We start from the raw sequence: 26,770 nt of genomic DNA, 5'->3' as shown, positions 1-26,770 counted from the left end.
CTCAAGTTTGTTACTCCTGCAAAGATCGGGAGGAGGCCATCCACTCGCCGCTTTAAAGTAAGATTTCCTAATAGTTTTTAAATGAACTTTTGGACTGGGGAGAGGGGAGGTTCTTCACATCGCCTATTTCAAGATTAGTCTTAGCAATTAGATCAGGATAAGGGTGGGTTTTTGACGAATCCCTGGCATATTTATAAGTTTTTCAAAGTAGCCAAAGAAAAGGATTTTTACCATGTCTGTCTTAAGTGAACATTTTCCTTCCTGTATCCTAAAAACATTTAGAATGCCTGAAAATGGCTCTGTTTGTGTCTCTGCTAATAAAAAAAAAAAAAATTAACATTTTGATTCCTGTGTTTAGAGAAAGAAAACCAACATGCCCAGTTTTCACGTAAGATTCATTGAGAGTTGCTTTGTTTTACCATTTCTGGCTACGTTTGTATTCATTTTTCCAAAGAAATCCATTTTAGTTTGAGAATGCAGTTTATCTGTATTAAGGCTTTGGCGTCGAAATCTGGCCCCAGAAAGGCAGGGTGGCCAGCGAGGGGAAGGTTTTCAGAGTAAGCAAAAAGGCTGCTCTGTGGTTCACTAAGTGCTTCTGGGGCATCAGACATTACTAAAGAAACCTCTGACCTGTGCCTTCACAGTACCATGCACTGACGTCACTAATAACAGTGCTGTGAAATAATTGTTTTTTATTTAATACACCGTGCTCAGGATTGGAGGAGGTGACTATGATTGCAGTCTCTAAAGTATGTATTGAATTTCTCTTAACTCTTTCCATGTTTAAAATGCAGTTTTAGGGGCCAGCCTGGTGGCGCACTGCTACAGTGCGCCGCTTGGGGGCGCGGCGGCGCTCCCGCCGAGGGTTCGGATCCCACATACAGACCGGTTCCCGCTCACTGGCTGAGCGAGGTGCGGGCGCAGCACCGAGGGTTGCGATCCCGTTGCCGGTCCCGGTCTGGTACGGGTGCGACACTGAGGGTTGCAATCTGTTGCCGGTCACGAAAAAAGACAAAAAGGAAAAAAAAAATGCAGTTTTATCTCTCATGTAAGAAGGAAAAAAACAGTAAAAATTCCTTGCATCAGAGTAGGTTAGGCACTGTGAGAGCCTAGCTTCTCCATCGCCTAACATGCGGACATAATCAGAGAACATCAGCGAGTTATGAGCTGGTCCCTGGGGCCTGTTCTTACAACATGGTTGTGTTAGTCTGGTCCTTCGAGAAGCAGACTCCAAGAGAGAGTTAAATATGCACAGATTTTATTTGGGTTAATGCTGGTATGAGTGAAAATGAGGAGGGAACTAGGGAAGGCTGAGAGAGACAGCAGACCACAATGAAAGTCCACCCACAAGGGAAGAAGAGAGGGAAGCCAGGTGGGGGAAGCTCCTAGGCTTCAGTGCAGGTGCAGGCAAGCTGCAGCAAGGCCTTTCAGGGGCATCTCCAGTCAAAGTTGGCTGTGGGGGAGGAGCTCTGTGTCTCCCAGAAATGGGCCTGCTTTAGTCACTGTGCCCACCCAGGCACTGGCTTGGAATGGCCCTGGGAAGGTGACCTCAGCACAAATTCAGAGACGCAGCAGTTGCTGTGCCTCCAGGTCAATTACTTCAGTAGCCCAGGGGCTGCAAGGCCCAGGGGATTTAGAGAAGTCTACTAGGCATTAGAGAACCGTGATAACGAGATAATGCTGTGAGCCAAGAAATCTTCTCTTGGACCTGCAATCAGAAGGCCTAAGCTTGAATTCGTAGCTGTGAAACACTGAGCAAACCACTCATCTATGAAATTAGCCCACTGGTGACGAGGCCCTGCCTGTTCTTTTGTAAACACTTCTCTAATCCTCCCAGTCTCCCTGACCCTGCTAGTTCACCAACACCTCTCCTAGATGAGCTCCCGTGCCTGCCCAGGTCTGCTGTCTACACACAGTGATCTTTCTAAAATATGCGTCTGGTCATGTCACTCCCTGTACATAAATCCGTCAATGCCCATTGCTATAGGAGTAACTAGCCCTTCAGTATGTGGAGTTTGGCCCAAGGTGTCGAGGCTTGACAGGGAAGAGCACACTGGGTACAGGAAAAAAAAAAAAGTTTGGCTGACAAGAATGCAGATAATTTCACAAAGAAAGGACACGATAATGTGAGCCCTCTAGGCAAAGTTAGTAACCTGTACTTTATCAGGCAGGTAACTGACCAGAGTGATTGTGCCAGTTAGTTGTGCATGTCCTAGAAGTTGGTTCGCTAATACTCAACCAGCTCACACACACCCCTCTCCCGCTTTTCACTTTATAAAGGCTGGACAATAAAGTTCTCACATCCCTAGCCTCCTTTGATACTAGGGGCAGCCAAGTAGCAGAGATCTGGCCAGTGCAATGTAGGGAATTTCTGAGGAGGGCTCCCTTCTTCAATGGAAAGGTGAGGCTTCTTTGAAAGGCTTTTGGTGTTTGCTCCTCCTTTCTTTTTGCCTAGAATGGGAACATGAAGACTTGGGACATAGCAGCTACTTTGTGATATGGTATTAGGCCAGAGTCACACATCAAGGACAGAGCAGAGTAAGAGAGGGAAGCTGGTTCCTTGGAGACAGCCTCATTTGATGTCATGTGACTCCACCACCCCCAGCCTCATGGCCAGCCAGTTCTCTCACCCTGCAAACCACAATCCAAGCATTGGCCAAATATCTCATGCCATCTTATTTCCCTGTATCAGAGTTTCTCAATCCACCCTTTTAGAAATACTGATTATATCTGTTAAAGTGTTACCACTGCATGCTTAAACTTTAAAAGACGATCAGCAGTATTGTGAGTTGAAATGTTTACATAGCAAAAGAGTCCGGAAGCCTAAGTTTAGTTTTGGCTCTGCCATTGACTGGCTCTGTGACCTTGGACAGGTCTGATCAGTTTCTTTATCTGTAAAATAGGGATATTGGACATAATTTAATTTTCCAGTCCTTTTTTCAATGTCTCTCTGAGGGCAACTATGAAATCTTTTCAAGGGAAAAGGAAAAACAGTAAGTAGTGGACAGTGCAACGCACAACAGAAGTTTATGGAAGAGAAATCAGGAAGCAGCCCCAAGTAGTGAGGACACAATGCCATAGTGCTGTGTGCAGGGACAGTGGGGAGGATGGTGGCAAGGACTCCACACTTGCTGTCTCTGCCACAGAGGCTGTCCTCTCCAGGTACTGAAGGAAGAGAATGGTAGGTTGAAGTTCAGTGTCTGTCTCCAGTCACCGGTTCAGTGGGTTGTATTAAATGTTTTTGATCCACAAAGCTACGTGTCTAGAGTAAGCATTCTTAGAGAATTCAGATGGTGGAACTATTTGTACAGAGGTGCTGTCTTCAGGTCTCAAAGGAGCACACTGAACCACTCATTCTAAATATTCCTGTCTGCACAAGACTGTGTGCTACAGTGTAAGTTATTAAATATACCTGTCTTTAGGTTACACTGCAGGTTCCATGATGGGTCGACTTGATGGGAAAGTCATCGTCCTGACGGCCGCTGCTCAGGGGATTGGCCAGGCAGCTGCCTTGGCAAGTTATTATCTTTTGTTGTTTACTTACTAACTTTTGAGGTATTAAATTATGTAGGCTGATTCCATGATTATTTAATTCTGCTCTACTTTTTTTTTTAAAAATTGACTTTTGTGCTTCTGTTTTCTTAAGTTACCAAAAAAAAAAAAAAAGTCACTACTACTGACGCCAAGCAGATGAAGGAATGAATACCTCCTATGTTTATCATTTGACATCACTGGTAACCTTTGACTCTGAGAAACTTATTTCTCTGCCTGTTTCTCTATACCATAGTAAATCTACTGCAGGGGCCCTACAGGAGTATATAGGTTTTTGAAATTATGTCAATTCAGATTTAGGACTCTGGAGGTATGACTGTCAGGTTAACTTTGTCTTCTGATTTATATCAGCTTCTCCCACATTATACCCCCCACCTCAGCTAATAATGCACCTTAAGTATAATGGTAGGGTAAAGTTTGGCATTTATGAAAGCACTAGTATATTTTTTTCTCTTATCGTTTGGAGTTTAGTCACCTGCTACATTTAGTCACCTGTTTTGCAGTACTTTGAGAAATGTTAAAAACAATTATAGGTTTTTAAAAGCACTATTTTGTTTATTATTACTTAAAGGGCAAAGTCAAATGATAAGCACAATGTATGTCACATTGTTCTAATTAATGATAAAAAATAAATAAAATAATAACAATGGGGACGGTGAGGTGAGACTAGATAATTTGAAATTCCACCTATTTAAAAGGAAAGACAACAATAAAAATAAAATAAAGGGAAAAAAGGCCAAATGACTTTCCATTGATGAGAGCAGTTTAATCAAGTAAACAAAGGATTTACTTGTACTTTGTGTCTACCAGGCTTTTGCAAGAGAAGGTGCTAAAGTCATAGCCACAGATATTAATGAGTCCAAACTTCAGGAACTGGAAAAGTACCCAGGTAAGCAACTCAGCAGCTTGAATCCGGGCTTCAGAGTCTGCAAGGTATTATAAAGCAATGATACTCATATGTTGAAAGAATATTCCTTGCTGCTCAGCTCCACTGGCCTTCTTTGTAGATTCAGATTCTCTGATATATATATATTCTGTGAACCTACATACAAAACTCTGTATACTTAAATGTATAAAGAAATTTGAAGGTGTATACTTAGAATTTCTTATTTACCTACCATATTGAGAGATTGAGTTCCTAGTCACCAAGTTACGTGTGAATTTTTTTTTTTTTGATCCACAGGTACCTGGCAGGTAAGGGGATCCAAATCCTTCATGTTATAAGGCTGTGCTCTAACCAACTGAGCTAACCGGCCAGCCCCACTATATGTGAAATTTTAACATTATTATGTTAACTTTTGATGACAACTTTTCACTTCTGTGCCCCCCCTCCTTTAGGCTAGCACTGTCCAATAGTAACATGAAGTGAGCCACATGTGTAATTTAAAATTTTCCAGTAGACACATTAAAAAAGTAAAGAGAAACAGTGGAAAATTAATTTTAAAATATATTTTATTTAGCCCAATTTATCTAAAATATTATCATTGCAACATGTACTCTAAAACATTATTAATGGAATATTTTACATTCTTTTTCATACTAAATTTTTTTACTTAAACTATTAAACCTTATTACAAACTTCAATCATTTTCTTTTTTCAGCTTTATTGAGGTATAATAGACAAATAAAAATCGTATATAATCAAAATGTTCAACATTATGTTTTGAAATACATTGTGAAATGATCACCATAGTTGAGCTAATGAACATGTCCATTACCTCATATAATTACCTCCACATGTGTGTGTGTGTGTGTGTGCGTGTGTGTGTGTGTGTGTGTGTGTGTGGTAAGAATACTTAAGGTCTTAGCAAATTACAAGTATACAACACATTATTATTAACTGTATTATTAACTGTGCTGTGTACATCAGTTCTTCAGAACTTAATCGTCTTATAACAGCAAGATTGGACCCTTTGACCAACATCTCAACATTTTCATACTAAATCTTTGAAATCCACATGTATGTACACTTACAGCTCATTTTAGCCCAGACTAACTGTATTTCAAGTGCTCAATAGCCACATCTGGCTAGTGGAGACATCTCAGCCCTAAAATTATATATCCTGATGGGAAACCCTAAGAGATTACTGTATTTGTCTGTTTCTGTTGCTTATAACAAAATACATAGAACTGGGTAAATGAAATTTATTGCTTACAGTTTCAGAGGCTAGAAGTCCAAAGTCCAGGGATCACATCTGGTGAAGGCTTTCTTTGGTGGTGTCTTCAGTAACAGCAGGGTATCACATTGTGAAATGGCGGAACAGAGAGAGCAGAGACTAACCTCCTCATTCACTTTCTTTTTAATGCCCTCCAAATCATACACATGACCACCATTTTTAATCCATTCATTATGGCATGGTCCTATAATCTAATCACCTCTTCTAGGCCCCACCTTTCCGTTACCGTAATAGGATTTTCCACCCTCAACAATTACAGTGGGAATTAAGTTTTGGGGAGACATTTGACCCAAAGCAATTACCCAGACTATTTAGGTGTGCACCACCACTTTCTGCACCACACTGAACCTAACTCCAGCATCAAAGGACTTCAATTACAGTTCCCCTCAAAGAGGTCAAAACAGAGAATTCATGTGAAAGTTAATTCCTCTGGGGCTGTCCAGTTAGCTCAGTTGGTTAGAGCACAGCCTTATAACAACAAGGTCGTGGGTTTGGATCCCCATACCGCCCTGCCGCCAAAAAAACACCAAAGCTTTTTCAGCAAAATAGAACAGATTATATAATCAGACATGCATTACAGTAGTTCCCTGAATTGGTTAACTGGAAGAAAATTATAGTTCCAAGTCAAAGTAAACATGCTGTAATAGAAAAAGCACAAAGGAAGAAAGTCTTTCTGAAACAAAATTTCACTCTTTCCTTTCTTTGTTTATTAATGTTTTCTTTCTATACCCAAAAAATAATAATAAAATAAACCATATTTTTAAAAAAAAAACATAAATGCTGCTTTTATTAGAGGATGTTCAGGGTTTTTTTAGTAACTTAGTACAGTGTGTCTGTCTCAGACCCCATGCTAGATTTCTCACATCTAGCCTTCAAGTGTTTCATCCCTTTCTGTGACCCCCTCATTCTTTCTCTTTGCAATTTAGTATAGAAATAAGTGATGATACCCTTGACTAACAGTTATTTCTAATAAAAAAATGGAAATGACATAAAGGTGAGGCTCACAAATACAGTCTCTTGTCCTATAACTCCTGCCCTTCCCCACCCCTCACTCAGACAGGATACAGCATTTCTGTACAAGCAGCTCAATCTCTGGGTCAAAGAATGGGCTAAAAAGAGCCCAGTTGTAGTTATTACCACTGACTTACTGAGACACACTTAATGTAGATCAGTCTTACTTCACTGTAAAGTCATTATTCTGAAAGAACCCTGATTATTCAATTTAGAAAACAGAAAGAAGGACTGGCTGGTTAGCTCACTTGGTAATGCCAAGGTCATGGGTTCAGATCCCCATACAGGCCGGCCGCCGAAAAACAAACAAAAAGAAAATGGAGAAAGAGGGAGGGAGTGGGATGTGGGATCAAGATGGGACTTTAAATGTTTGCTAATGAGATTCTTAAGGCCCTAGTAATGGTCAGTGATCCTCTGAAGACTAACTAGATAGATGTCGCGGTCCTCACACTTCACACTTCCATACAGCTAAGTCTTCCAGGCTAAACATTTTGTACGATTATAGGTAAATTGTGTCTTTTGTTTTATTTTTCAGGTATTCAAACTCGTGTCCTTGATGTGACAAAGAAGAAACAAATTGATCAGTTTGCCGATGAAGTTGAGAGACTTGATGTTCTCTTTAATGTTGCTGGGTAATTCATAATTTTTTCATTTCACTTTCCTTAAAGAAAGTTTTCTATGACTTTACTAAAAGAATTTTGATAATATGGAAAAATTGTTCATTGTGAATCATGATATATTCCTTGGGAAGTATGGCTAGATTTCAGACACCATTGTTGTCACACGTAAGATTCAGCAAGTAAGACAGCCATAGAGGTTGACATGGATTTAACCTAAAGGCAGTTAAAGTCTACTCAAGATAACTGGTAATGATACAAAGCTGTATCGTGTGTGCAGTATATGAAAATTAAGGCAATAATTTCTGATGATCTATTTTATATATAATCTCATCCTCACATAAGAATATGCCCAGAGACCTCAAAAAAAGTTAGGAAAGTTAGTTTTTGATCATCTGTTAAATTTTCAGCAATACACGAAATGTAGAGATATAGTATGTGGTCCTGTCAGGAAACTGATATTCCTTTCGAGCTGGAAGTACTGTGGTAAATGGGAATCACAACCAACCATATTTTATAATTAGTTACATAATTTTGCTCCAGAGGATCAAATCAGTAAGGACTCCGGGAAGTGTGACTTGAAAAAGAATGAAGGTTATTTTAAGGGCTTTGTTTTCTTCTGCCTTATTTACTTAGTATGTTGGAACTGTACAGTAGCAATACAACCTTAGTACCCTGAGATGTTGAGACACTTGTTTTCCTTGCAATTTTGATTTCCCTTGAGAATGCTCAATCTGTGCCACCTGTGGGCACTGTCGCTCTTGAAACAGGAGTCAAGTAGGACAGATGTCCTGTTCTCATTTATTTGTTTGTTGTGAATGGCATTGATGTTTCCAGTGCAGTTGGTATAGAGCTTCTTATGTTTAGTGTTCCAAATTCTTGCTTTCTTCCTTTAGAAGAAGGGTGTTGTTTTCAGATGAATATTCTAGCTTAAGTTGCTGGCATTCTTACTGATCTAATGTACTAAATGATACTATGTTTGAATAGTCTGAAGTCTTGAAGAGAGAAAGAAACATGGTCTAAGTAAATAAGTGACAATAGAAATGACCAGCAAACAGAATAAAAATTTTTTAATGGCAGTTTTTTTCTCCACTGTTTAATCACTCCTCCAGTTTTGTTCATCATGGAACTGTCCTGGACTGTGAGGAGAAAGACTGGGACTTCTCAATGAATCTCAATGTCCGCAGCATGTACCTGATGATCAAGGCCTTCCTTCCTAAAGTAAGATGACCACCACTGCCAGGATAAGCACCACATTAGGCCTCCGTCCTGGGCACCCAGAAAGAATCCTCACATGTGCTGAAGAGTGATGGTAGCTAACACAAAATGATGAACATGCACTGAACATTTATATCAAGGCATTTAATATAAATTAATTCATCCAACCTTCCAGTTTATCCATTCAAGGAGTGCTTATTGAGCACTTTCTACATGCCAGGTTCCATTCTTGACACACAAAACACATCAGTGAACTAAACTAAGTCCCTTCTGTAAGGTAGATCCTATTATTGAGGGGCGAGACAGGATAATCAGCAATCAAATAGACATATAATATGCAGGGCGGTTATAAGTACTGAAGAAAAAGAAACTAGGATATCAGTGAAGCCCTGCTGCACCTCACTGATGAGATGAACTTTTCATAGAGGTTCAAGTGAAGTGAGGAGCTAGCCATTTGGATACCTGGGGTGAGGGTTCCAGGCAGAGGGACCAGCAAGGAAGCAAGCAGGACTGGAACAGTCCTGAGGTAGCTACTATTTTATCACATCCACTGTACACAGGATGAAACTGAGAAGTTAGATAACTTGCCCAAGTTCACACAACTAGCAAGTGGTTAGAACCAAGATTCGAAACCTGGAAGTTTATTTAGCCCCTTCTCGAATCTCTCAAAATCCATGTTCCCCATTGCTTTTCTCTACCTTGGATATTCTCCTTTCACTCCTGTTTTTTTACACAGAGGTACTGGACAGATGAGAGACCATGTGTGCTAAAGAGAGCTTTCCTCCTAGGTCTAAGCCTTCACACAACTCATTGATGTTTTTAATCGTATTATACAAATAAGCATTCAGCGCCTTTTGGTATGAAGCACTATCCAAAGTGCTCTAGGGGGTATAAATATGTGAAACATATAGCCCTGACTTGGAATTAGCTTACAAGCCAGTACAGCAGACAGCACAGGCTCAAACAATAGAAAGGGTTGACTGAGTACAGGACCACCTCAGCTCGAGGCTGTAAATTGAACTGTAGTGAAATGCAAAGAGCCCTTTTCCCTTCCATTAAACCTGGATCGAGTGGCCCACGGTACTGAATGCTGTACAGCCCAGGGCAGGGAGAGGGCTTTGTTCATGGCACAGAAGGGCTGATACTTTGCTCTGAATATTCAACCTGATGTCAAGACGTATCCAGAGGAAATTTTAAAGGAAAAATTAGAGACATTGACTTAGTAATAAGGGAAGGTTTTCAAATCTGCTTGTCTAGTGCCTAGAAAGCATCTTTGGGTGGGCTCATGGAATGTTGAACTAGCAAATGTTCTTAAAATGTAAGTTGCCTTTTTTACCTATTTGAAGTTTATGAGAATCTGTGTCACTTGAAACCTGAATGTATTTTTTGAAAACAAATCCTTAGCATAGGATGTGGGAGTGGAACAGAGGCTGCAGTAAAAGGGAAAGCTTAGGTCACAATGGGTAAGACTGCTGCATTTGTATGAGACTCATTTGCAAAAGCAGCCTAATTCATGTCTTTACAGATATTAGTTAAGGAAGTAGATGTGGGGTACAGTGGAGCTGAAATTTAAGCTTGTAAATAATGCTAACTTTTAAAATATGCAAATGCTAATTTGCAAATTAGTGATCTGCCAGTAGTTTAAAACCTCTTAACAATGGTCCATATGAGCCAATAGCACATATGTAAAAAATCCCGAGAGATATTAATGACTGAGATGTGGGATCAGAAAGATTCAGTGTCACTTGTTTAGTGAACTACACTGACCAACTTGACTTCTGGTGTTGGACACTGACATCAGAAGTCTTTAGGCACAGTCTGAGCTCTGCTCCTAACTAGCCATGTGCCTGGGGAGATGGCAGTTGCACCCTCTCAGTGTCTGTTTCTGCTATCTGCAGAGCAAATAAGGGTGACAGATTGCACAATCGCTTCCAGCCCTAATTGTCTAGGATCCTCTGTATCATTAACTGTGACACACATTTACCAAGTTAGAACTTTCCAGGGGAAGCTAGGATATGTAGTCTAGTCGGATCTGGAAGGTCAGATGGTCAAAACACAGGAACACTTGTAGGAAATTTTTGTTCATGGATAGAAACAAAGAAAACCATTCTAAGAGAAAGATCAGCCAAAAGGCAGAAAGCAAGTTAAAAATATCTAAGAAGAAGTCAATGCAGGATCCAAGTTCTACTAGAAGAGAAGATTCATTAGGGCAAAGATTTGGGGATAGTTTTGTTATTTGGGATTGTTTGTTTGTTTGCTTTTTCCCCTTGCTGTATCTTGGAAGAATCCCTAGCACATAGTAGTGCTCAGCAAATATTTGTTGAATGAATAAAGAAATCAAGGTTATCAATCCAGGCAGAAGCTAGGCATTGAACCACCAGAGACCCAAGTGGCCAAGGTCTGCCAAGGTTAGGAGCTAAGCTCTGGCCAGTCAGGACAGAAGGGCTGGGTCTGAGTAAAATTAACTAGAAACAGCTAGAGGGACTCTTCAGGGATCTTTCTAACCTCCACTTGAGTTTCTGGGAGATCAATCCTATATAGCATTCCTATTTACCAGGCACTTCACTTGATAGTCATACTTGCCAGAGAGGACTTGTTGCATGGGGAGCCAAGAAGAGCATAGGGCATGACATGTCATTATACGATGACAGCAGGCACTGAGCTGGTGTTGGGAAGGCAGTGGGAAGAAGGTAAGGACTATGGGTGCTAGAATCAGCAGAAGGACCTGGGTTGAATGGATAGTATGAGTGTTAGGGGACAGCGTCTCCTAGGTGACTATATTCTAAGGTTTTGCTTGAGGAATTATTGAATTTCAGAGGACTGCAGACTAAACCTACTGAACAGTCCATCTTTATATATTAAATTGGGTGATATGTATTCTATATGTATTAAAAGTGGGTTATGTTATTTCCTAAGCTGAATGATAAAGAAAAACATCAAGCCTTAGTTTTTTTTTGTTTTTTTTTGTTTTTTTTAAAGATGACCGGTAAGGGGATCTTAACCCTTGACTTGGTGTTGTCAGCACCACGCCCAACTTGGTGTTGTCAGCACCACGCCCAACTTGGTGTTGTCAGCACCACGCCCAACTTGGTGTTGTCAGCACCACGCCCAACTTGGTGTTGTCAGCACCACGCCCAACTTGGTGTTGTCAGCACTACGCCCAGCCAGTGAGCAAACCGGCCATCCCTATATGGGATCCGACCCCGGGGCCTTGGTGTTATCAGCACCACACTCTCCCGAGTGAGCCACCGGGCCGGCCCCAAGCCTTAGTTTTCAACACTGTTTTACTTTACTAACATTCTGGTATCTTTTATGAGAACCCCGTTTCATTTATGTCCTTTATTATGTAGAAAAAGACAGTTGAGTTAAATATTATTTTTCCCCTGCTGTCTTCCTTGGCTTGGTTGTGTCTCAGCCTCTCCTTATATCCTTTCAGTCCATTCAACACAATGCTTTGGGGTTATTTTAGACTCTGCTCTTAGCTATAATTAGTGGCTAAGTATCAAAATAAAAAGTAAGTAGAAAACCATAAAGAAACATGTCGTCTCTGCCACCCCAGCTCTGGACCCATCTGATCATTCACCTTCCCCTGTCCTATACCTCTTTTTCTGGAAGCTGCTGAAGACACTCATCCCAACAGCAGTGATTTTTTTCTCTAGACACTTTACACTGCCTGTTGAGACTCCTTCCTTTTAGAAACCCTTTCTTTACTTCATGTTCATGACGTGACATATCTTGGGCTTCCTTCTTCTGTTCTCTAGTTTGTGTTCTTCCATTCCCTCCAGCAGTTATTGTAACTCTTCACTGGGCTCTTGTACTCCCCGTCCCCCACCCTGTTCTTTATGGTCATCTGCCAATGAGCGCACTGAGAATTTAGTGCCCCGTAGCCAGGAGTTCTCTCAACTTCCTGCTTCTTTCCCCAAAACATTCGGAGTGCCCATGCCCTTGCACATACTTATATTATCTTACAAACATATATACATGTTATAATTAATAAAATATCAGTTCATTTGAAAATGTTTTTTAATTCGTAGCTGCTTTTTTCATTACATATTCACGTAGGTCTGGGGCAGGACCCAGCAATCTGCATTTTGAAGTAGCATTTCAGGAGATTCTGATTCATCAGAATTTATGACTGCCTACTGTCTACACTGTTTAGGAGGATAAAGAAAAGCTGAAGACCCCCCTATTAATAAATTCACAGTTTAGTGGGGGAATGCTGAGGGAGGTGTCCTTAGGAAACATGATCTTAAAATGGATGAGACTCTTCCTTCCTGCAAGTAACCAGTTACCAAGTCTTGCCCATCCTGCCTCAGCAGTCTCCACACTGTTACCCACAGACATTTCTGTGGCTCCTAAATCACTGCATCAGCTCCTTGCTGGTCTCCTTTGTATAGCATCAGAGTAATCCTTGTAATCTCCAAATCGGACCATGCCACTCCTCTTCTGCATTAAACCCTTCGGTGTCACCACATTGCCTTCAGGGTAAAACCCAAGTTCCTTAATTGAGCCCCTGTTGATCTCTGTAGCCTCATTCCTGCCATGCCCTTCATTCCAGACAGACTCATCCCCTCCTCCTAGCCCCCCATGGAGCCTTTATACATGTGGCATTCTCTCCTGGAAACACCCTTTTCTTTTATTTTTCTGACTAACTGTAGTTTTCAAAATTCAGCCCGCATGCTTTCTCCTCAAGAGCTCCCTCTGAGTGTCTTGAAGTCTGGATTGCTCTCTTCTTGCCCCTGCCCTCCCATTACATCTCTGTGGAACTTTCTGCTGTCACTTGATGCTGGTTATGTCAGCTACTCCAATCAGACCGACTGCTCCCCTCAGGCAGGGATTGTGACCTTTAACGTTGAATCTCCTGGACCTAGCACAATACCTGACCACAGCAGGTATTCAACAAATATGTGTGGAGTGGAGTAATATTTTCCCAAGGGCAGAAACACACAGTAATGAGTAACATTCATTCTCATTCCATTTAGCTCAGAATTCATTTTCGTGGTCTTGCTGATGTTCTTGTCCCATGGGAGGGTGGCAATCCCCCTGGGAAATGCCAGTAGCTCTGTATACATGCCGTCAATTCCCAGCAACACTGGGTGAGATCTTGTGGGTTCACTGTTAAGACTGCTTGGCAGTGCTTAACGTTAATAGCTAATAAGATGATCAAATTAGTTCTGCAAACCATAAGTAAATGCAAATCTTCTAAAGAGATAGTATTTCTAGCCTACAGAGTGGAAATGTTTTTGAATTTGGATTTGTTTTGGCAGATGCTTGCTCAGAAATCTGGCAACATTATCAACATGTCCTCTGTGGCTTCCAGCATCAAAGGTAGGTTTAGCTCCCTCTGGGGATCGTAATACTCATAGGCACACTCCCTCAAGAGCTATGGGTTTGGGGAACAAGCATAGCAGAGCTCATAAAACCTACACATAATTTCAAAACTGTATTTTTCTAAAACAATTGGTAGTGAGTTTCTTAGCCATCAGACCTTTTGCCGTCAATGTGAGCCAGTAGTAAAATTAAATAAAAAATTGTTTTCTTTGCCTTCCTTTTCATTCTTTCTAATGGGTATGGAAATGAATATTGAGCTGGAGAAGAAAAGATTTGTCGTTTAGTCAAGAATGATGTGCTGTGCCCCTGTGCACAAAAGAATTCACAGTCCCAAGGGAGAGTGAGGCAGACACACATGCATCTTCTACAGTGTGAGTGTATTATGACAGAGGCATGTACAAAGTGCTGTCACAGCACGGGCAGTAACTGCTTGTGGGTTTGGGGGATGTGTCGGGTGTGTCGCTGGCCGACCCGTACAGCCCTAGCCTCGTTCCTTCTGGTGGGCGAGCAAACGGCCCGGGATTCCTCTTTCCCTCCTGTCCCCTTTGGAAGGAGACGGGGAAAGAGAGCCGTGAAGAGAGGTGAGCACACCGCCGGTCCCCCAAACAGCCCCATTAAAGGACACTCAGACGCGGGGGTTCTGTCAAGCAGTTCCATTTATTATCACACAAGCACTTGCTTTTATAGGCAGATAGGGAGGGGAGGTTTTAACATAATCCAATCAGCTTCAAGGGCATGCATCCTGTCTCAATGCCTAGCTATTGTGTTCAGGAGCACAGAAGCACGTATTTGGCCAATAAGGGCTTAGGCAAGGTTCCCGCAGACACCCCCACCCTACTTCCTCCCGTTGCAGTCTTAGGCTGCCACATTAATACGCCCTTGTGGGCCCATAATGGCGCCGCTTGTAATGTCACTTAAGGTGGCGTTAGTTTTTAAGGCCCAACAGGAATGCTTCACAAATATAATTGACCTGGGCCATGAATGAGAAGTCAAGATGAAGGGCTAGGATAGCAGTGCAACATGTAGATAAGGTCATGATCTGGCACAGATGGATCTGTGAGTTTAAAATGAAATAGCTACTGCTGAGATAACATTCCTTCTCTTTGCAAGGATACACACAGTAAGCACACACAAGAGAGGAATATGAAGTGCCTAGGCCTCTTGTTTTATTGTTTGTTTTTTTGTTTTGTTTTGTTTTGTTTCTTTACCCTTATTTTCTTTCGGAAGCTGCCTAAAGGTTATACCTACTAATGATGAGCAACTTAAGACTACTGCTGCTAGGGCCGGCCTGGTGGCGCACTGCTACAGTGCGCCGCTTGGGAAGCGTGGTGGTGCTCCCGCCGAGGGTTCGGATCCCACATACAGACCAGCCGCTCACTGGCTGAGCGAGGTGCAGGAGCAACACCGAGGGTTGCGATCCCGTTGCCGGTCCCGGTCCGGTACGGGCGCGACACTGAGGGTTGCGATCCATTGCCAGTCACGTAAAAAGACAAAAAGGAAAAAAAAAAAAAAAGACTACTGCTGCTAAATAAGTGCAGCATCTCAACACCTAAGTCTCAACTAAATTGTGCCTATATTGATATTATTTTTCTAGATTCAGACACTTGCCCTATTAAAGGAGAAAACCTGATATTAATTTTTTCTAAAAGGGGAGGAAGCATGAAAGTGGCTACTGGGGAAACACATTTGTGGTCCCTTTCTAAGGAAACTATGTTTCTGAGTCCTTTGATTTTTAAACCTTGCCTTTACCCTCAGGAGTTGTGAACAGATGTGTGTACAGCACAACCAAAGCAGCTGTGATTGGCCTCACGAAGTCTGTGGCTGCAGACTTCATCCAGCAGGGGATCAGGTGCAACTGTGTGTGTCCGGGTGAGTTAGGCACTATAAGGCCGTAAATTTGTCCTTCAGAGATCACGTTTGTCACTGTGATAGATTTCTTTATATAAGCTTTTTTTTTTTTTTTTTTTTACCACACATAATATTGCATTCTGTCATTGGGAGAAGTTCAAAGGAAAAAGGGTCTGGGCTTATTAAGATAGCAGTCCAGTTGTTAGTTGGGAAAAATCCTAAGGCATTAGGAATGAGCCACAGATACAACAGGTTTAAATGCTACTCGTGTGTGTGGGACAATTTAGAATCAAGTGGCTAAGAGACATAACTGGCCAGGGCTTAGTGTTTTAGAAGCAGATCAGGGATGACCTTGTTAGGGGAAATACATCAGGGGAAAGATGAAAGTAGACCATACTCACAGGACAGCAGGCAGAAAGTAAGGAGAGTCTCCCAGAACACAAGGATCTACTAGAGTCATGTAAATCACCAGGGGTGGCCCATAAATAAAAAGTAGGCATTATCCTTTCTTTATTCTATTAAAAGGGAGCCAGCAAACTATGGCCTGCAGCCAAATGTGACTCACTTCCTGTTTTGTAAGTAAAGTTTTATTGAAACACAGCCAAACCCAATTTGCCTATGTATTGGCTATGGGCTGTTTTCTTGCTGAATAGAGTTGAGTAGTTGCAACACAGCAAATGGCTCTCAAAGCCAAAAATATTTACAATCTGACTCTTTATCAAAAAAGTATGCTGACCCTTCACATAAAGGAAAGAAGAAAAACAGAACTTTCCTTTTCTTAATAACTGTGGGTATGTCTCATTTTTTCATAACTGTGGGTATATCTATTAAATAGGTATGCCCTTTCACCTGGTTCCACCAGCCCAAAATGAATACAAGGTGCCTAATAAAGATTATTATTATTATTATGAAAAGAAATTAAATATTACATATCCAGGATCAAGGTTTCTCTTAGTAGTTCACAGCTGATGTCATGGATTGTGGAGGGGAAGAATTTCACAATTACCTGTGGGGCCTTCCTAAACATGAAGGGCATGCCAGAATTGGGGGAAGAGGTTGACAGGAAGAACTGTGTGTCGTTTGGAAAATCCCACAGGAGATGCTTATTGAATTTCAGGTGGGAAGCAACTGGCTTAAAGAGGGAAAACTACTGAATACCCTTCAAGCTACAGAATTTCAGTGATGAAGATGTTTTGTTTTATTTTTCTTGGAATAGAAATGTAAACATAGGTAACACTAAGAAAACAGAATACAGGAAAGATAGTTTCTCTTGGTTTTGATGCACACACTGGCGATACTTCAGTCTAGCTATTCTTCGTGCCATTTATGCAGTGGAATAAATGGCAAAATGATTTTGGAAAATATGGTTGTTTTAGCAGCTGGACTTTTCAGAAGATTGGAAAATATGTTATCAAACTCTCTGGAACAAGGAACTAGCCGTGACTCACTGAGCCAGTCACAGAAGAAAACCTGAGGAGGACTGAGTGTGTCTGGGATGGTGCTGATGGTTGTATAGTCACAAAGCTCCAGCTGGACTTGTGTAGACTGTGGCACGGTGTGTGAGTCTGTGCCATGGACACAGTAGAGTCCAATGACAATGGAATTAATCTGAAGGCAAGGGCTTGCTCTACGATCTCATTTAGTAGCCGTTTGTACCAGCCATATGTACAATATATTGCTTATTGAGTTCAGTGGGAGAAGCTGTTAAAGCTGTTAGGATTTTGAGGAGAGTTTTAGTGGAAGCTTAAAGAACACATGGTTGGTAAAATTTTGGACTTTGAGGAGGCTATTGATAAGGGAAGGAAAATATTATTAGAAACTGGTTGAAAGGGAATCTTTGTTATGTAGTTTCAGAAAGTTTAACAACATTGTTGCCTGCAGTAATGTGAAGATACAAAGTGCTTCAAACAGGTAAAGGGACACAAAAATCAACTATAATGTATACTGAGAAGTTAAAACAAAAAAAAAATGATAAAAATAAAATTAAAAAAAAAGAAAGTGCTTCAAATTAGCTGGGTGATGTAGCTTAGGTGATTTTCACCCAGAGTGTTGAAAGTTCTGCCTGCTTATAGTAAAATGTCAGAAGAGAGATAAAGAAAAAGCTTCAAAAAGAAGCCATGATTTCTGATTGTGAAGATTGCCAACCTCCCCCCCAAAATGGCAAATGATGCTAAAATTAAGAAATGGTTTCTAAGCAGAGATGAAATCTATGACACTCTCAGGAGCCCAGTCTAAAGATGAACCTCAGGGTTTGACTATACAATTATTTGTAACATCCTCAGAAAGATCACGTAGTTTCCCCAGAGTGCTGTTCAGATTGAAAAAGAAAAGTCCCGTTAAAGAGAATTTACAGATTATATGAAATAACAAAAAAGTGTGGGGAACTTGCTCTACAGGAAAGTGAACTAAATGGGATTTAAGATTTTTTTAGTGTTCTATTTTTCTTGTTTAAAGTAAAATATTCAATAATATTTTTTATTAAAAACTTGAAACAGTGGTTAAAAATAGAAATTTGAAGCCAATAAAAATGCACAAGGTGATAAAGAAAATTTAGAGCCACTTAAATTGCTGAGGATTATGGCAACCGTGGAGTTGTCCCTGAGGATCCCCACAGTGAACTTGACAGCAAAGAATGTTTTTTTGATCACTGAGGCAAACTGGATCCTGGTACTAACAAAGTGCTTGCATGATTTTATCTACATCTCAGGGCTGTTGTGAGGATTAGCTGCCATAATACATGTAAAAGTGCTTAAAATCCATAAAGCATCATATAAATGCAATGTGACTAAATATTGATGAGAATACTGAGTGATTCACCCACAGTCCCTGCCTAGTGTCATGAAGAATCATAGCCTGTGTTTGTAAAAATCATAGAAATGTTACTAAAGAAGTTAGAAGCATACTAAATAAGAGGTCAGGCAGGCAGAGATGAAATTGTTTTAAGTTAAGGAGAAGGATTTCACTGATTGTTGTATCACATGGAAAGGAAATTTAAAATTTAATTATCAATTTCTTTTTCAGTTTAAGTAAGTAACCAAGTTGAATGTCCCCCTTTGATTTAGGCACAGTTGATACTCCATCTCTGCAAGAAAGAATACAAGCCAGACAAAATCCTGATGAGGTATATCCAGCATTTTAAATGTGTTTAAACTTTTTGGTTAAAAAAACGTCTTGTTTTTTACCAAGAGTAGACACTTCCACAGAGACAGAAAGTAAATGGTGGTTGCTAGAGGCTGGGGGGCAGGTGAGGAGGTGGGAAGTTGTTGCTTAACATATAGAGAGTTTTCCTCTTGCAAGATGAAATAGCTCTGGAGATGGATGACGCTGATGGTGGCACGCACAACAATGCGAATGCCCTTAACGCTACTGAACTGTACACTTGAAATGTTGAGGATAAATTTTTATACTATGTGTTTTACCACAATTTTAAAAATGAAAAAAATGAAATGCTCTCATCTTTAATATCAGCTTTCTAACCTGTCACAGTGTCTGTGGGTTTGTGCGTAGCCTAGGTGAGAGAGCCACCATAACCCTGGTTGATGATTCATCAGGACAGCAAGCCAGTACTTCCTCCATAGATTCCTCCTGCCTCTGACCCCTTGCAGGATTACAGGTGAGCACATACGTCAGCTCACATCACTGATGTCTAGTGTGGTCTGTGGTCACAGGCACTGAAAGAGTTCCTGAAGAGACAGAAGACAGGAAGATTTGCAACTGCAGAAGAAATAGCCCTTCTCTGCGTGTATTTGGCTTCTGATGAAGTAAGTACTGTTCTCCAAGAAAGTTCATTATCCTCAGTCCCATTTGATCATGACTTGCTCATCAAAATAATGTCATTTTAAAGAGTTATGGCATATATATGCTAAGATTCTGCATTTACGAGATAGAGATAAGTTCTGATTTAATTTGCTTGTAGAAAGGCCCGTTTGATCTCAGCCACTGACTCTTCCTCATTCAGCTTTACATGTCACAAAATCTTGTAGCAAATGAAATGGATTGAAAACAATTAAAGCCCTCAATTTTCTGGGAGACAATTGCTTTTAAAAATTACCATGGGGGCCGAGCCCGTGGCGCACTCAGGAGAGTGCGGCACTGGGAGTTCAGCAGCGCTCCCGCCGCGGGTTTGGATCCTATATAGGGATGACCGGTGCGCTCACAGCGCTTACTGGCTGAGCGCAGTGCTGACGGTCTCACACACACACACACAAAAATTACCATGGGGTGTGTTGGCCGGTTACCTCAGTTGGTTACAGCATGGTGCTGACAACACCAAGCTCCAGGGTTTGACCCCTGTACTGGTCAGCTGACAAAAAAAAAATTACAATTTGGGAAACTCCGATTAAATGTAAGCCAAATAAATGAACCTTCAGGATTATGAGAGATTCAGGTGAAATAGGGAGAGGGTTAACCAGATTTAATTGTGTTTAGGGGATGAAGAATTGGCACATGGTGTTTTTAAGTTTTACTAGTGACTTGTTTGGGAGGATTCCACTGGCTCTTTTTTCCTATTAATTCTTACTTGTTTGTCATCACGTATGAAAATTCCTAATTCTGTCTCCTCCACTTTGCATCTGTTTAGTACCCAGTTTCTTCCTTAAATAGCTTTTGTATATTTTTATATGGCATACCGCTGAAAAAGCAAAAACTATGTTTATATGGGGTAGAGCACAAGATCCTCCTCCGTTCTGAATACTACATAAACAGGGCACTGCAATGCATGAGAAGAGGGAAGGAAAGGGGAGTAGGTAGGAGTGAGAATGTATGTTACTAATCAGCTAGCTCCTAACTTGGTGCATACCAGGTGGTTGGTGATATGACACATACAGGGGTTGAAATGTTTTAGTGACAGAGCAGTTACCACTTCTCAGAACTATTAACAACAGTTGTTCATAGTTGGGGAAAATGCTAGACAAATTATTAATGGAGCAAGCACATTAGCCCTTGTGATTTCTTTGAATCCGTATCTTCAGAAGAGCTCATTTAATTTAAGAATGCTGCTGATAAGCTACATTATCCTTGTTTAGCCAGAGCTTTGGTTACCAAATTTGAAAATGTTCTGGCTTGAAATGTGAAACAAAAGGACATTTGGCCCAGAGGAGTCCGTATGTAATATCTTTCCTTCCTGCCTCCTCCATTGTTCCCAACTTTAGAAGAATTTAAAACTGAGAACACAAGGGCCTGTCCGTGGCTCACTCGGGAGAGTGTGGTGCTGATAACACCAAGGCCCCGGGTTCGGATCCCATATAGGGATGGCCAGTTCACTCACTTGGAGAGCTTGGTGCTGACAACACCAAGTCAAGGGTTAAGATCCCTTTACTGGTCATCTTTAAATAAATAAATTAAATTAATAAATAAATAAATAAAATAAAATAAAATAAAACCGAGAACACAAATTTGAATCCTTATTATCCATTGTCAGTTAAAAGGTTTTTAAATCTCAAAAAAAAAAAAAAAAAAAAAGGGTTTTAAATTTCTACCAAAAGGATCACTTCAGCTTTAATTCTTTGGAAAATGAGAAATTTGTGGGAATAAACCAGTATTTCTTGTTTTAAAATCCTTTAGTTTTACACAGATTTGGATATCTAAAACTAGTAGAGAATATTTTTTCATAGCTTAATTGATTATAATAATTATTATTATTTATGTAAATTTAAAAAACATTTTAGTACACTTAAGTTTCTGGAATTACCTTTGTATATTGATCAACTAAATATAGGATACCTTTTTTAAAAAATTCTATTTCGTCATTAACATGACCACTTTATTTCTGACACACTTGTGTTCAAAAATTTATTAGTGGTATATAAAATTCAGCTAGTTTTAAATAGTTCTGAGTTTCAAAATGAAAATGTGTTGCCTGCACTTTACCCTAATCTGGGGAATGGCTATACATCACCACTCCTTAATTTTGTGATCTGGGGACCAAACACCTAACAGACTCTGCTTAGAATGTTGCAAGTGCTCAGATGCCAACCAGAGGCCATTTAGCCCTAGATCACAAAAATACTCAGTAGTTCTAAATCATTCAAACTTTAATTTGGATTTTCCTAAATTAAGTTTTTAAGTGAGGTTTTCTGTAGGCACAAGAGTAAATTGTTTAGTTACCAAAGTCATAGAAAAATTTTAAAAGCAGCCTGTGTCAAACCTGGCTAATTTTTCTGTCTCCTGTGTTTATCATGCAGTCTGCCTATGTAACAGGTAACCCTGTCATCATTGATGGAGGCTGGAGCCTGTGATTTCGGGATCTCCTTGGTGGGAAGGAAGGCAGGCTCTTCCTCTCCACAGTGAACCTAGCTGTGAAGAAAACTCACTGATCATCTCTTTCCTATTAATGACTGCTTAATGAAAACAACCCCTTTTTAATAATCACACTGTTCATGAGAGTCTGATTCTTTAAATATATTAATCTCTTTCTGATCTCTTCTGAAATCATTATAAGTAAATGAAATAAAAAATATTAAACTCATTGCAAGAGAATAGTTTTAAAAATAAACTTCAATTTGTAAGCATCGAAGTCAGTTTGGGTTGCTATAGTAAATTACTATAGACTGGGTGGCTTAAACAACAAACATTTTTTTCTCACACTCTGGACACTGGGAGGTGCAAGATCAAGGTGCTAACAGATCAGTGCCTGGTGAGGGCCCACTTCCTGGTTTGCAGATAGTCATCTTCTTACTGTGTCCTCACATAGTAAGAGCAGAGAGAGAAAGCAAGCTCTCCTGTGTCTTTTTATAAGGGCACTAATCCATTCATGAGGGCTTCATCATTATGACCTAATTATCTCCTAAAGGCCTCACATCCTAATATTACCACACTGGGGGTTAGGGTTTCAAAATATGAGTTTTGGGGGGATTAAAACATTCAATCCATAGCAGCATATGAAATTAAATTTCTTCCAATTAATATTTTTTCCAATATTCAAATATTATTGTACAATTCTGCCTTATTTCATATGCAGGTCCTAATTTTAAAATTTTATACCATCATAAATTAACACTAAAAGTAGGAAGGAATTTGGCTTCAATAATTTACAGTAAAAGGAGTTTAGGTTCAGAACTATATTGTTGATCTGTTAGGTTAAAGAAAAGATAATCCAGTGTTTATACTTAATGGATATCATCACTTGTTAATTAAGTACTATTAACTAATTAATAATATTGTCAGTTTGAGGGATTTTTTTTTTTTAGGTTAAGTGCAGATTTCTTCACCAAATTCCAGGATAACAGACAAGAGAACATGAAATTTGGAAATAGTCTATGGATAAATAAATGTAAATGAATTATATAACAGAAAACAAAGTTTAAGAATTTTTTTTTGAGAAAAAGTTCAAGTAAATTTATGGATAGTAATTCCATAACATTGTTAGGGAGAAGTTTTTTCTTTTTATTTTAATTTTAGGGTTTTGTGTTGGTTTTTTATTTGTTGCTACCTCAGAAGACCAAATGGTATGATGCACATAGAGATACTCAATAAATGAGCAGTTATTCTTAGTCTTTTTTCCTAGAAACTTAATATTAACGAAGGAAATTTTGAAATGGACAATGAAAGGATAACATTTTATGTATGACTAAGAATACTATGCAGTTGATGGAGGTGAATTAAAATTTATAGCAAAGGAGATTTTGATTCACATTCCAAAAAAGTCCATTGATTTTAAGATTTGCTCTAGGGTTCTGGACCAGATATTCCATTACCAGATCATGGGTGGCTTGGCTTGTGACCCAGACCATATCACCTAACTTATCTTGGATTTTAGCTTTCTGCTTTATGAAATTAGGGAGTTGGGCTAAATGACTTGGGCTTCTTTTGGTGTATCATAATCAAAATTCTGAAGTTCTTATCTAGTGCATTAATGAAACACTGAAACATAAGTATGTCATGAAATACTTAATGCCGTAAGCAGGTATACATGTTTATGTATAGCCATGAACAAATGAACTCTAAATAAACACATCATAAAGAATTGTACAAAATGGATTCTAACATTAACAAATGCTAAGTTAGTTCTCTTGGAGCTAACCATAAACTATAAAACATTATAAACATTGTAAGCAATAAAAACAGTAAAATCTCACCAAAAATATAATGTTCTCCAAAGTCATGTTAGTCAAATTGGGTGACATATCAATAAAGATCATATGACTGAAAGAAAAGGAAAAATATATTTCATTCTTGTGGTAAGAGGAAGCTGGATGTCACTAGAAATTTTTGCAAGCTTTGGAAGAGGAAGCATTCGTTTTAAAGGATATCGGATGAAACTTAGGTTCTTCAGAAGGGAGGACCTGAGAGACAAGAATGAGTGTTTTCTGTGGTGGAGAAATTTATCTTAGGATAGTCCCTCTTGTCTGAAAAGCAGAGATTAAAATTGGCACTTAAAGGAGAAACAGGTAAGGAACGCACGCGGGCACACACACACACACACACACACACACAGTTGGAGGGGGTAAATATAAAGGGAAGGAAGACACGAAAATAGAAGTGAGAAATGAAAAAGAAGTAAACTTGACGAAAGGGTTAAAATCTAAATACAGCAAGGAGGGCACTTGTTAAAGAAGCGATAAACGGGGGAATGACTTCATCCTGCCATTTAATCGGTCATCTGAAGAAAGAATCCTGTCTTCCCATTGCTCCTGAGAAGACACTTCTTAAAAGTACAACTACAAGGTGGAGTAAAAATAACAGAATGTAGAGGCTGCTTTAGAGAATGATAAAGCAAGCAACTGGCTGCTCGGCCTGCACTCCCGGCTCTCCAAGGGCCGGCGCCGCCTCCTCGCGCGGGGTCTGGCCATCGCCGGGAAGACTGGGTCCCCTCTCCAGGGAGCTTCGCCCGGGGAACGCGCTCGTCCTGTCACCAGGGGCCGGCAGCCGCCCAGCGAGAGCAAGCGACTGGAGGGCCGCGGGAGTCATGCTCTGAGTTCCCGGGAAGTGGGCCCGTGGTCAGCCTGGCGCCACCCGCCCCGGGGGAGCCACGCGGCCCGATGCCAACAGCGCCTCCGGACGCGAAACCCAGCGGTGGCCGCGCAGGGCAGCCGCTGCGGGGCCCAGACCCACCCAGACTTGCTCCCGAGGCCACCCCGGGGCGCCGCGGGCTCAGACCTGCCACGGCGGCGCCGCCCAGCGGGGGTGTGGAGAAGGCGGGGTGTCTCAGCGTGCACCCAGTTATCTGCAATAATTGTAGCCTCGGGCTCCTCCTGGCACGATGCGCCGACCGGGAAACCCAGCGCGCCGCGGCTAGAACAGGCTCCAGCGCCTCCCCGGCAGGCCTTTTAGCCCATTTCCTAATAGATCGGGCGGAGACGAGTCGCCTGCGCGGGAGACCGCCAGGTGAGTAGCCCCGGGAGAACGCTGGGGCGCCCGCGGCGGGAACCTTGCAGGCCTTGTGGGCGCCAGAGACCGGGAGCGAGGGCCCCGCCCTTTCTGGTGGCACACCCAGTGGCGTGCGTGTGTTTACTGTTGTCAGGTGGTGTTGGAGTGCGTTTTTCTTGTTTGCTTTTGTTGTAGTTCTCAAATCAACCGAAGGGTGTTGATTTGTGGACTGGGTTAGGACCCAGTCAGACCCCACTGACTGGAGAATATAACCGCCTGCTGAAAGCGCACGTTGAGGCTGTAGCTTTTTTACTTACCAGGCATTGGCTTATCTCACCCTTGTTATTTCTCCCTAAACTCTGATGTCATTTGGTGGCCCAAAAGATTAATAGCAGGAAGCCACCCTTTCAGTAAATCTCTCAGCAAGAAATTGATACCACCACTGGATAGAGACGGAGCAGATATCTTAGTCAGGTCACCCTCTGTTTTAACCAACTAAAACCCCTTTCCCCACCCCCTCTGTAACGGGGCCTCCACTTGACAGTTATTGCTGCTACACAGCACTCTCACGAAGTTCTGGTTTACTGTTTCTCTCAAAGTCGAGAACGAAACCTTTCAATTCTGCAAATACCTGTGTGTCTTCTTTGTGCCAAGCAGGCATGGGGACAGAAGATACAAATATTAATGAAATACATTTTCTACCATACAGGGTTTTAAATTAGGTGGTTCAGAATGTAACCTAAACGAGTAATTAGGAAATGTGATTCACGCTATACTAACGATGTGAGCAAAGTGACTGATTCACATGGTGTATTTTCTAGCATACAAGTGTCTTTAGAATTATAACGCTGTTGACTACATTTTTGCTATTTTTTAGGACTTCCATAGAAAGCATTATAAAAATAAGTGCACAAGAGTTGGTGACCTAGGTCTAAGTCCTGGGCATATACACAAAGTACATGTGCTGGATGTGGAAGTTGGCACTCACGTCCCTTCCTACCTGCATTCCCACCGGGCTTCTTACCTATACCTTCTTGTACAGCAGAAACTGGAAAGCTAAAAACATTTCCTAGACTCCCTTCTAGCTAGAGCTCTGGATGTAAAATTAGGGTCCAGCAAGTAGATGACTTGCCTGAGATTTTGAAAGCACGGGGAGGCAGAGGCCATCTTCTTGCTATTTTTGGCTGTTTTCTGCTGGCCAGGAAGGTCCAGGAAATGCCAGTGTCCAATCTCCAGGAGCATGGGTGTTGAGAGGCACTTATAACAGCAGGGACAGCCAGACTCAGCATTACCATGTTCAATCACCAGCTCTGTGGCTGTCAAGAGACAGCTAAGGGAGGTGGTGAATATATTCTGTGTTCCCTGTCCAGATAACTTCTAGATTCCAGCTTCTCAGGGTCATAGCTATAGTGGTGTTCTTCAACTCTATAGGCCCTGTAGAGCCTCCTGATTGTGACAAAAATAGTACATTCCTTGATGGTTCAAGTTACTAAGTGTTCTAGAAGTCATCTGTGGGGGCTCAGCCTAGACCATGCAGTTCTAGCCCTTCAACAATCTCGTGAACATTTAATTTTCTATATAAAGTCTCTCTGCTGAAAATACCTGGAGTGGTTTCTGTTTTCAGCATTGACTCCGATTGATATGCTTGCTATGTAGCATCTAAGAGTCATCGAAACCTAATCTCTCAGTTTCTTTAGATAGGAAGTGCAA

General features: G+C 40.9%; 2 protein-coding genes across 2 annotated transcripts in view; both read left to right on the top strand.

The window, feature by feature from the left end:
* Positions 1-22,220, top strand: BDH2 (3-hydroxybutyrate dehydrogenase, type 2). The gene is made up of 10 exons (XM_008580918.1): positions 1-57; positions 3,423-3,514; positions 4,363-4,441; positions 7,276-7,372; positions 8,470-8,578; positions 13,843-13,903; positions 15,662-15,775; positions 18,817-18,875; positions 19,423-19,515; positions 21,937-22,220. The coding sequence occupies exons 2-10, from the start codon at positions 3,440-3,442 to the stop codon at positions 21,988-21,990; spliced, it is 741 nt and encodes a 246-aa protein (XP_008579140.1). The 5' UTR covers positions 1-57; positions 3,423-3,439; the 3' UTR covers positions 21,991-22,220.
* A 2,649-nt stretch (positions 22,221-24,869) lies between these two features.
* SLC9B2 (solute carrier family 9, subfamily B (NHA2, cation proton antiporter 2), member 2) overlaps positions 24,870-26,770 on the top strand; it is a 61,046-nt gene continuing 59,145 nt past the window's right edge. The window contains exon 1 of the mRNA XM_008580907.1: positions 24,870-25,078. The gene's annotated coding sequence lies outside the window, so the exon portion shown is untranslated. The remainder of the gene's footprint in view (positions 25,079-26,770) is intronic.

This window comes from Galeopterus variegatus, unplaced genomic scaffold, assembly GCF_000696425.1.
Source record: "Galeopterus variegatus unplaced genomic scaffold, G_variegatus-3.0.2 Scaffold88, whole genome shotgun sequence".
NCBI lineage: Eukaryota > Metazoa > Chordata > Mammalia > Dermoptera > Cynocephalidae > Galeopterus > Galeopterus variegatus.
Note: the sequence above shows the minus strand (reverse complement) of the source record. Positions and strands in the feature narration are given on the sequence as shown.

Coding starts and splice junctions, on each gene's coding strand:
- BDH2 (XM_008580918.1), top strand. CDS start 3,440: ATGATGGGTCGACTTGATGGGAAAGTCATCGTCCTGACGGCCGCTGCT. Junction 4,442..7,275: donor GGAACTGGAAAAGTACCCAG/GTAAGCAACTCA, acceptor TTTATTTTTCAG/GTATTCAAACTCGTGTCCTT. Junction 15,776..18,816: donor GTGCAACTGTGTGTGTCCGG/GTGAGTTAGGCA, acceptor CCTTTGATTTAG/GCACAGTTGATACTCCATCT.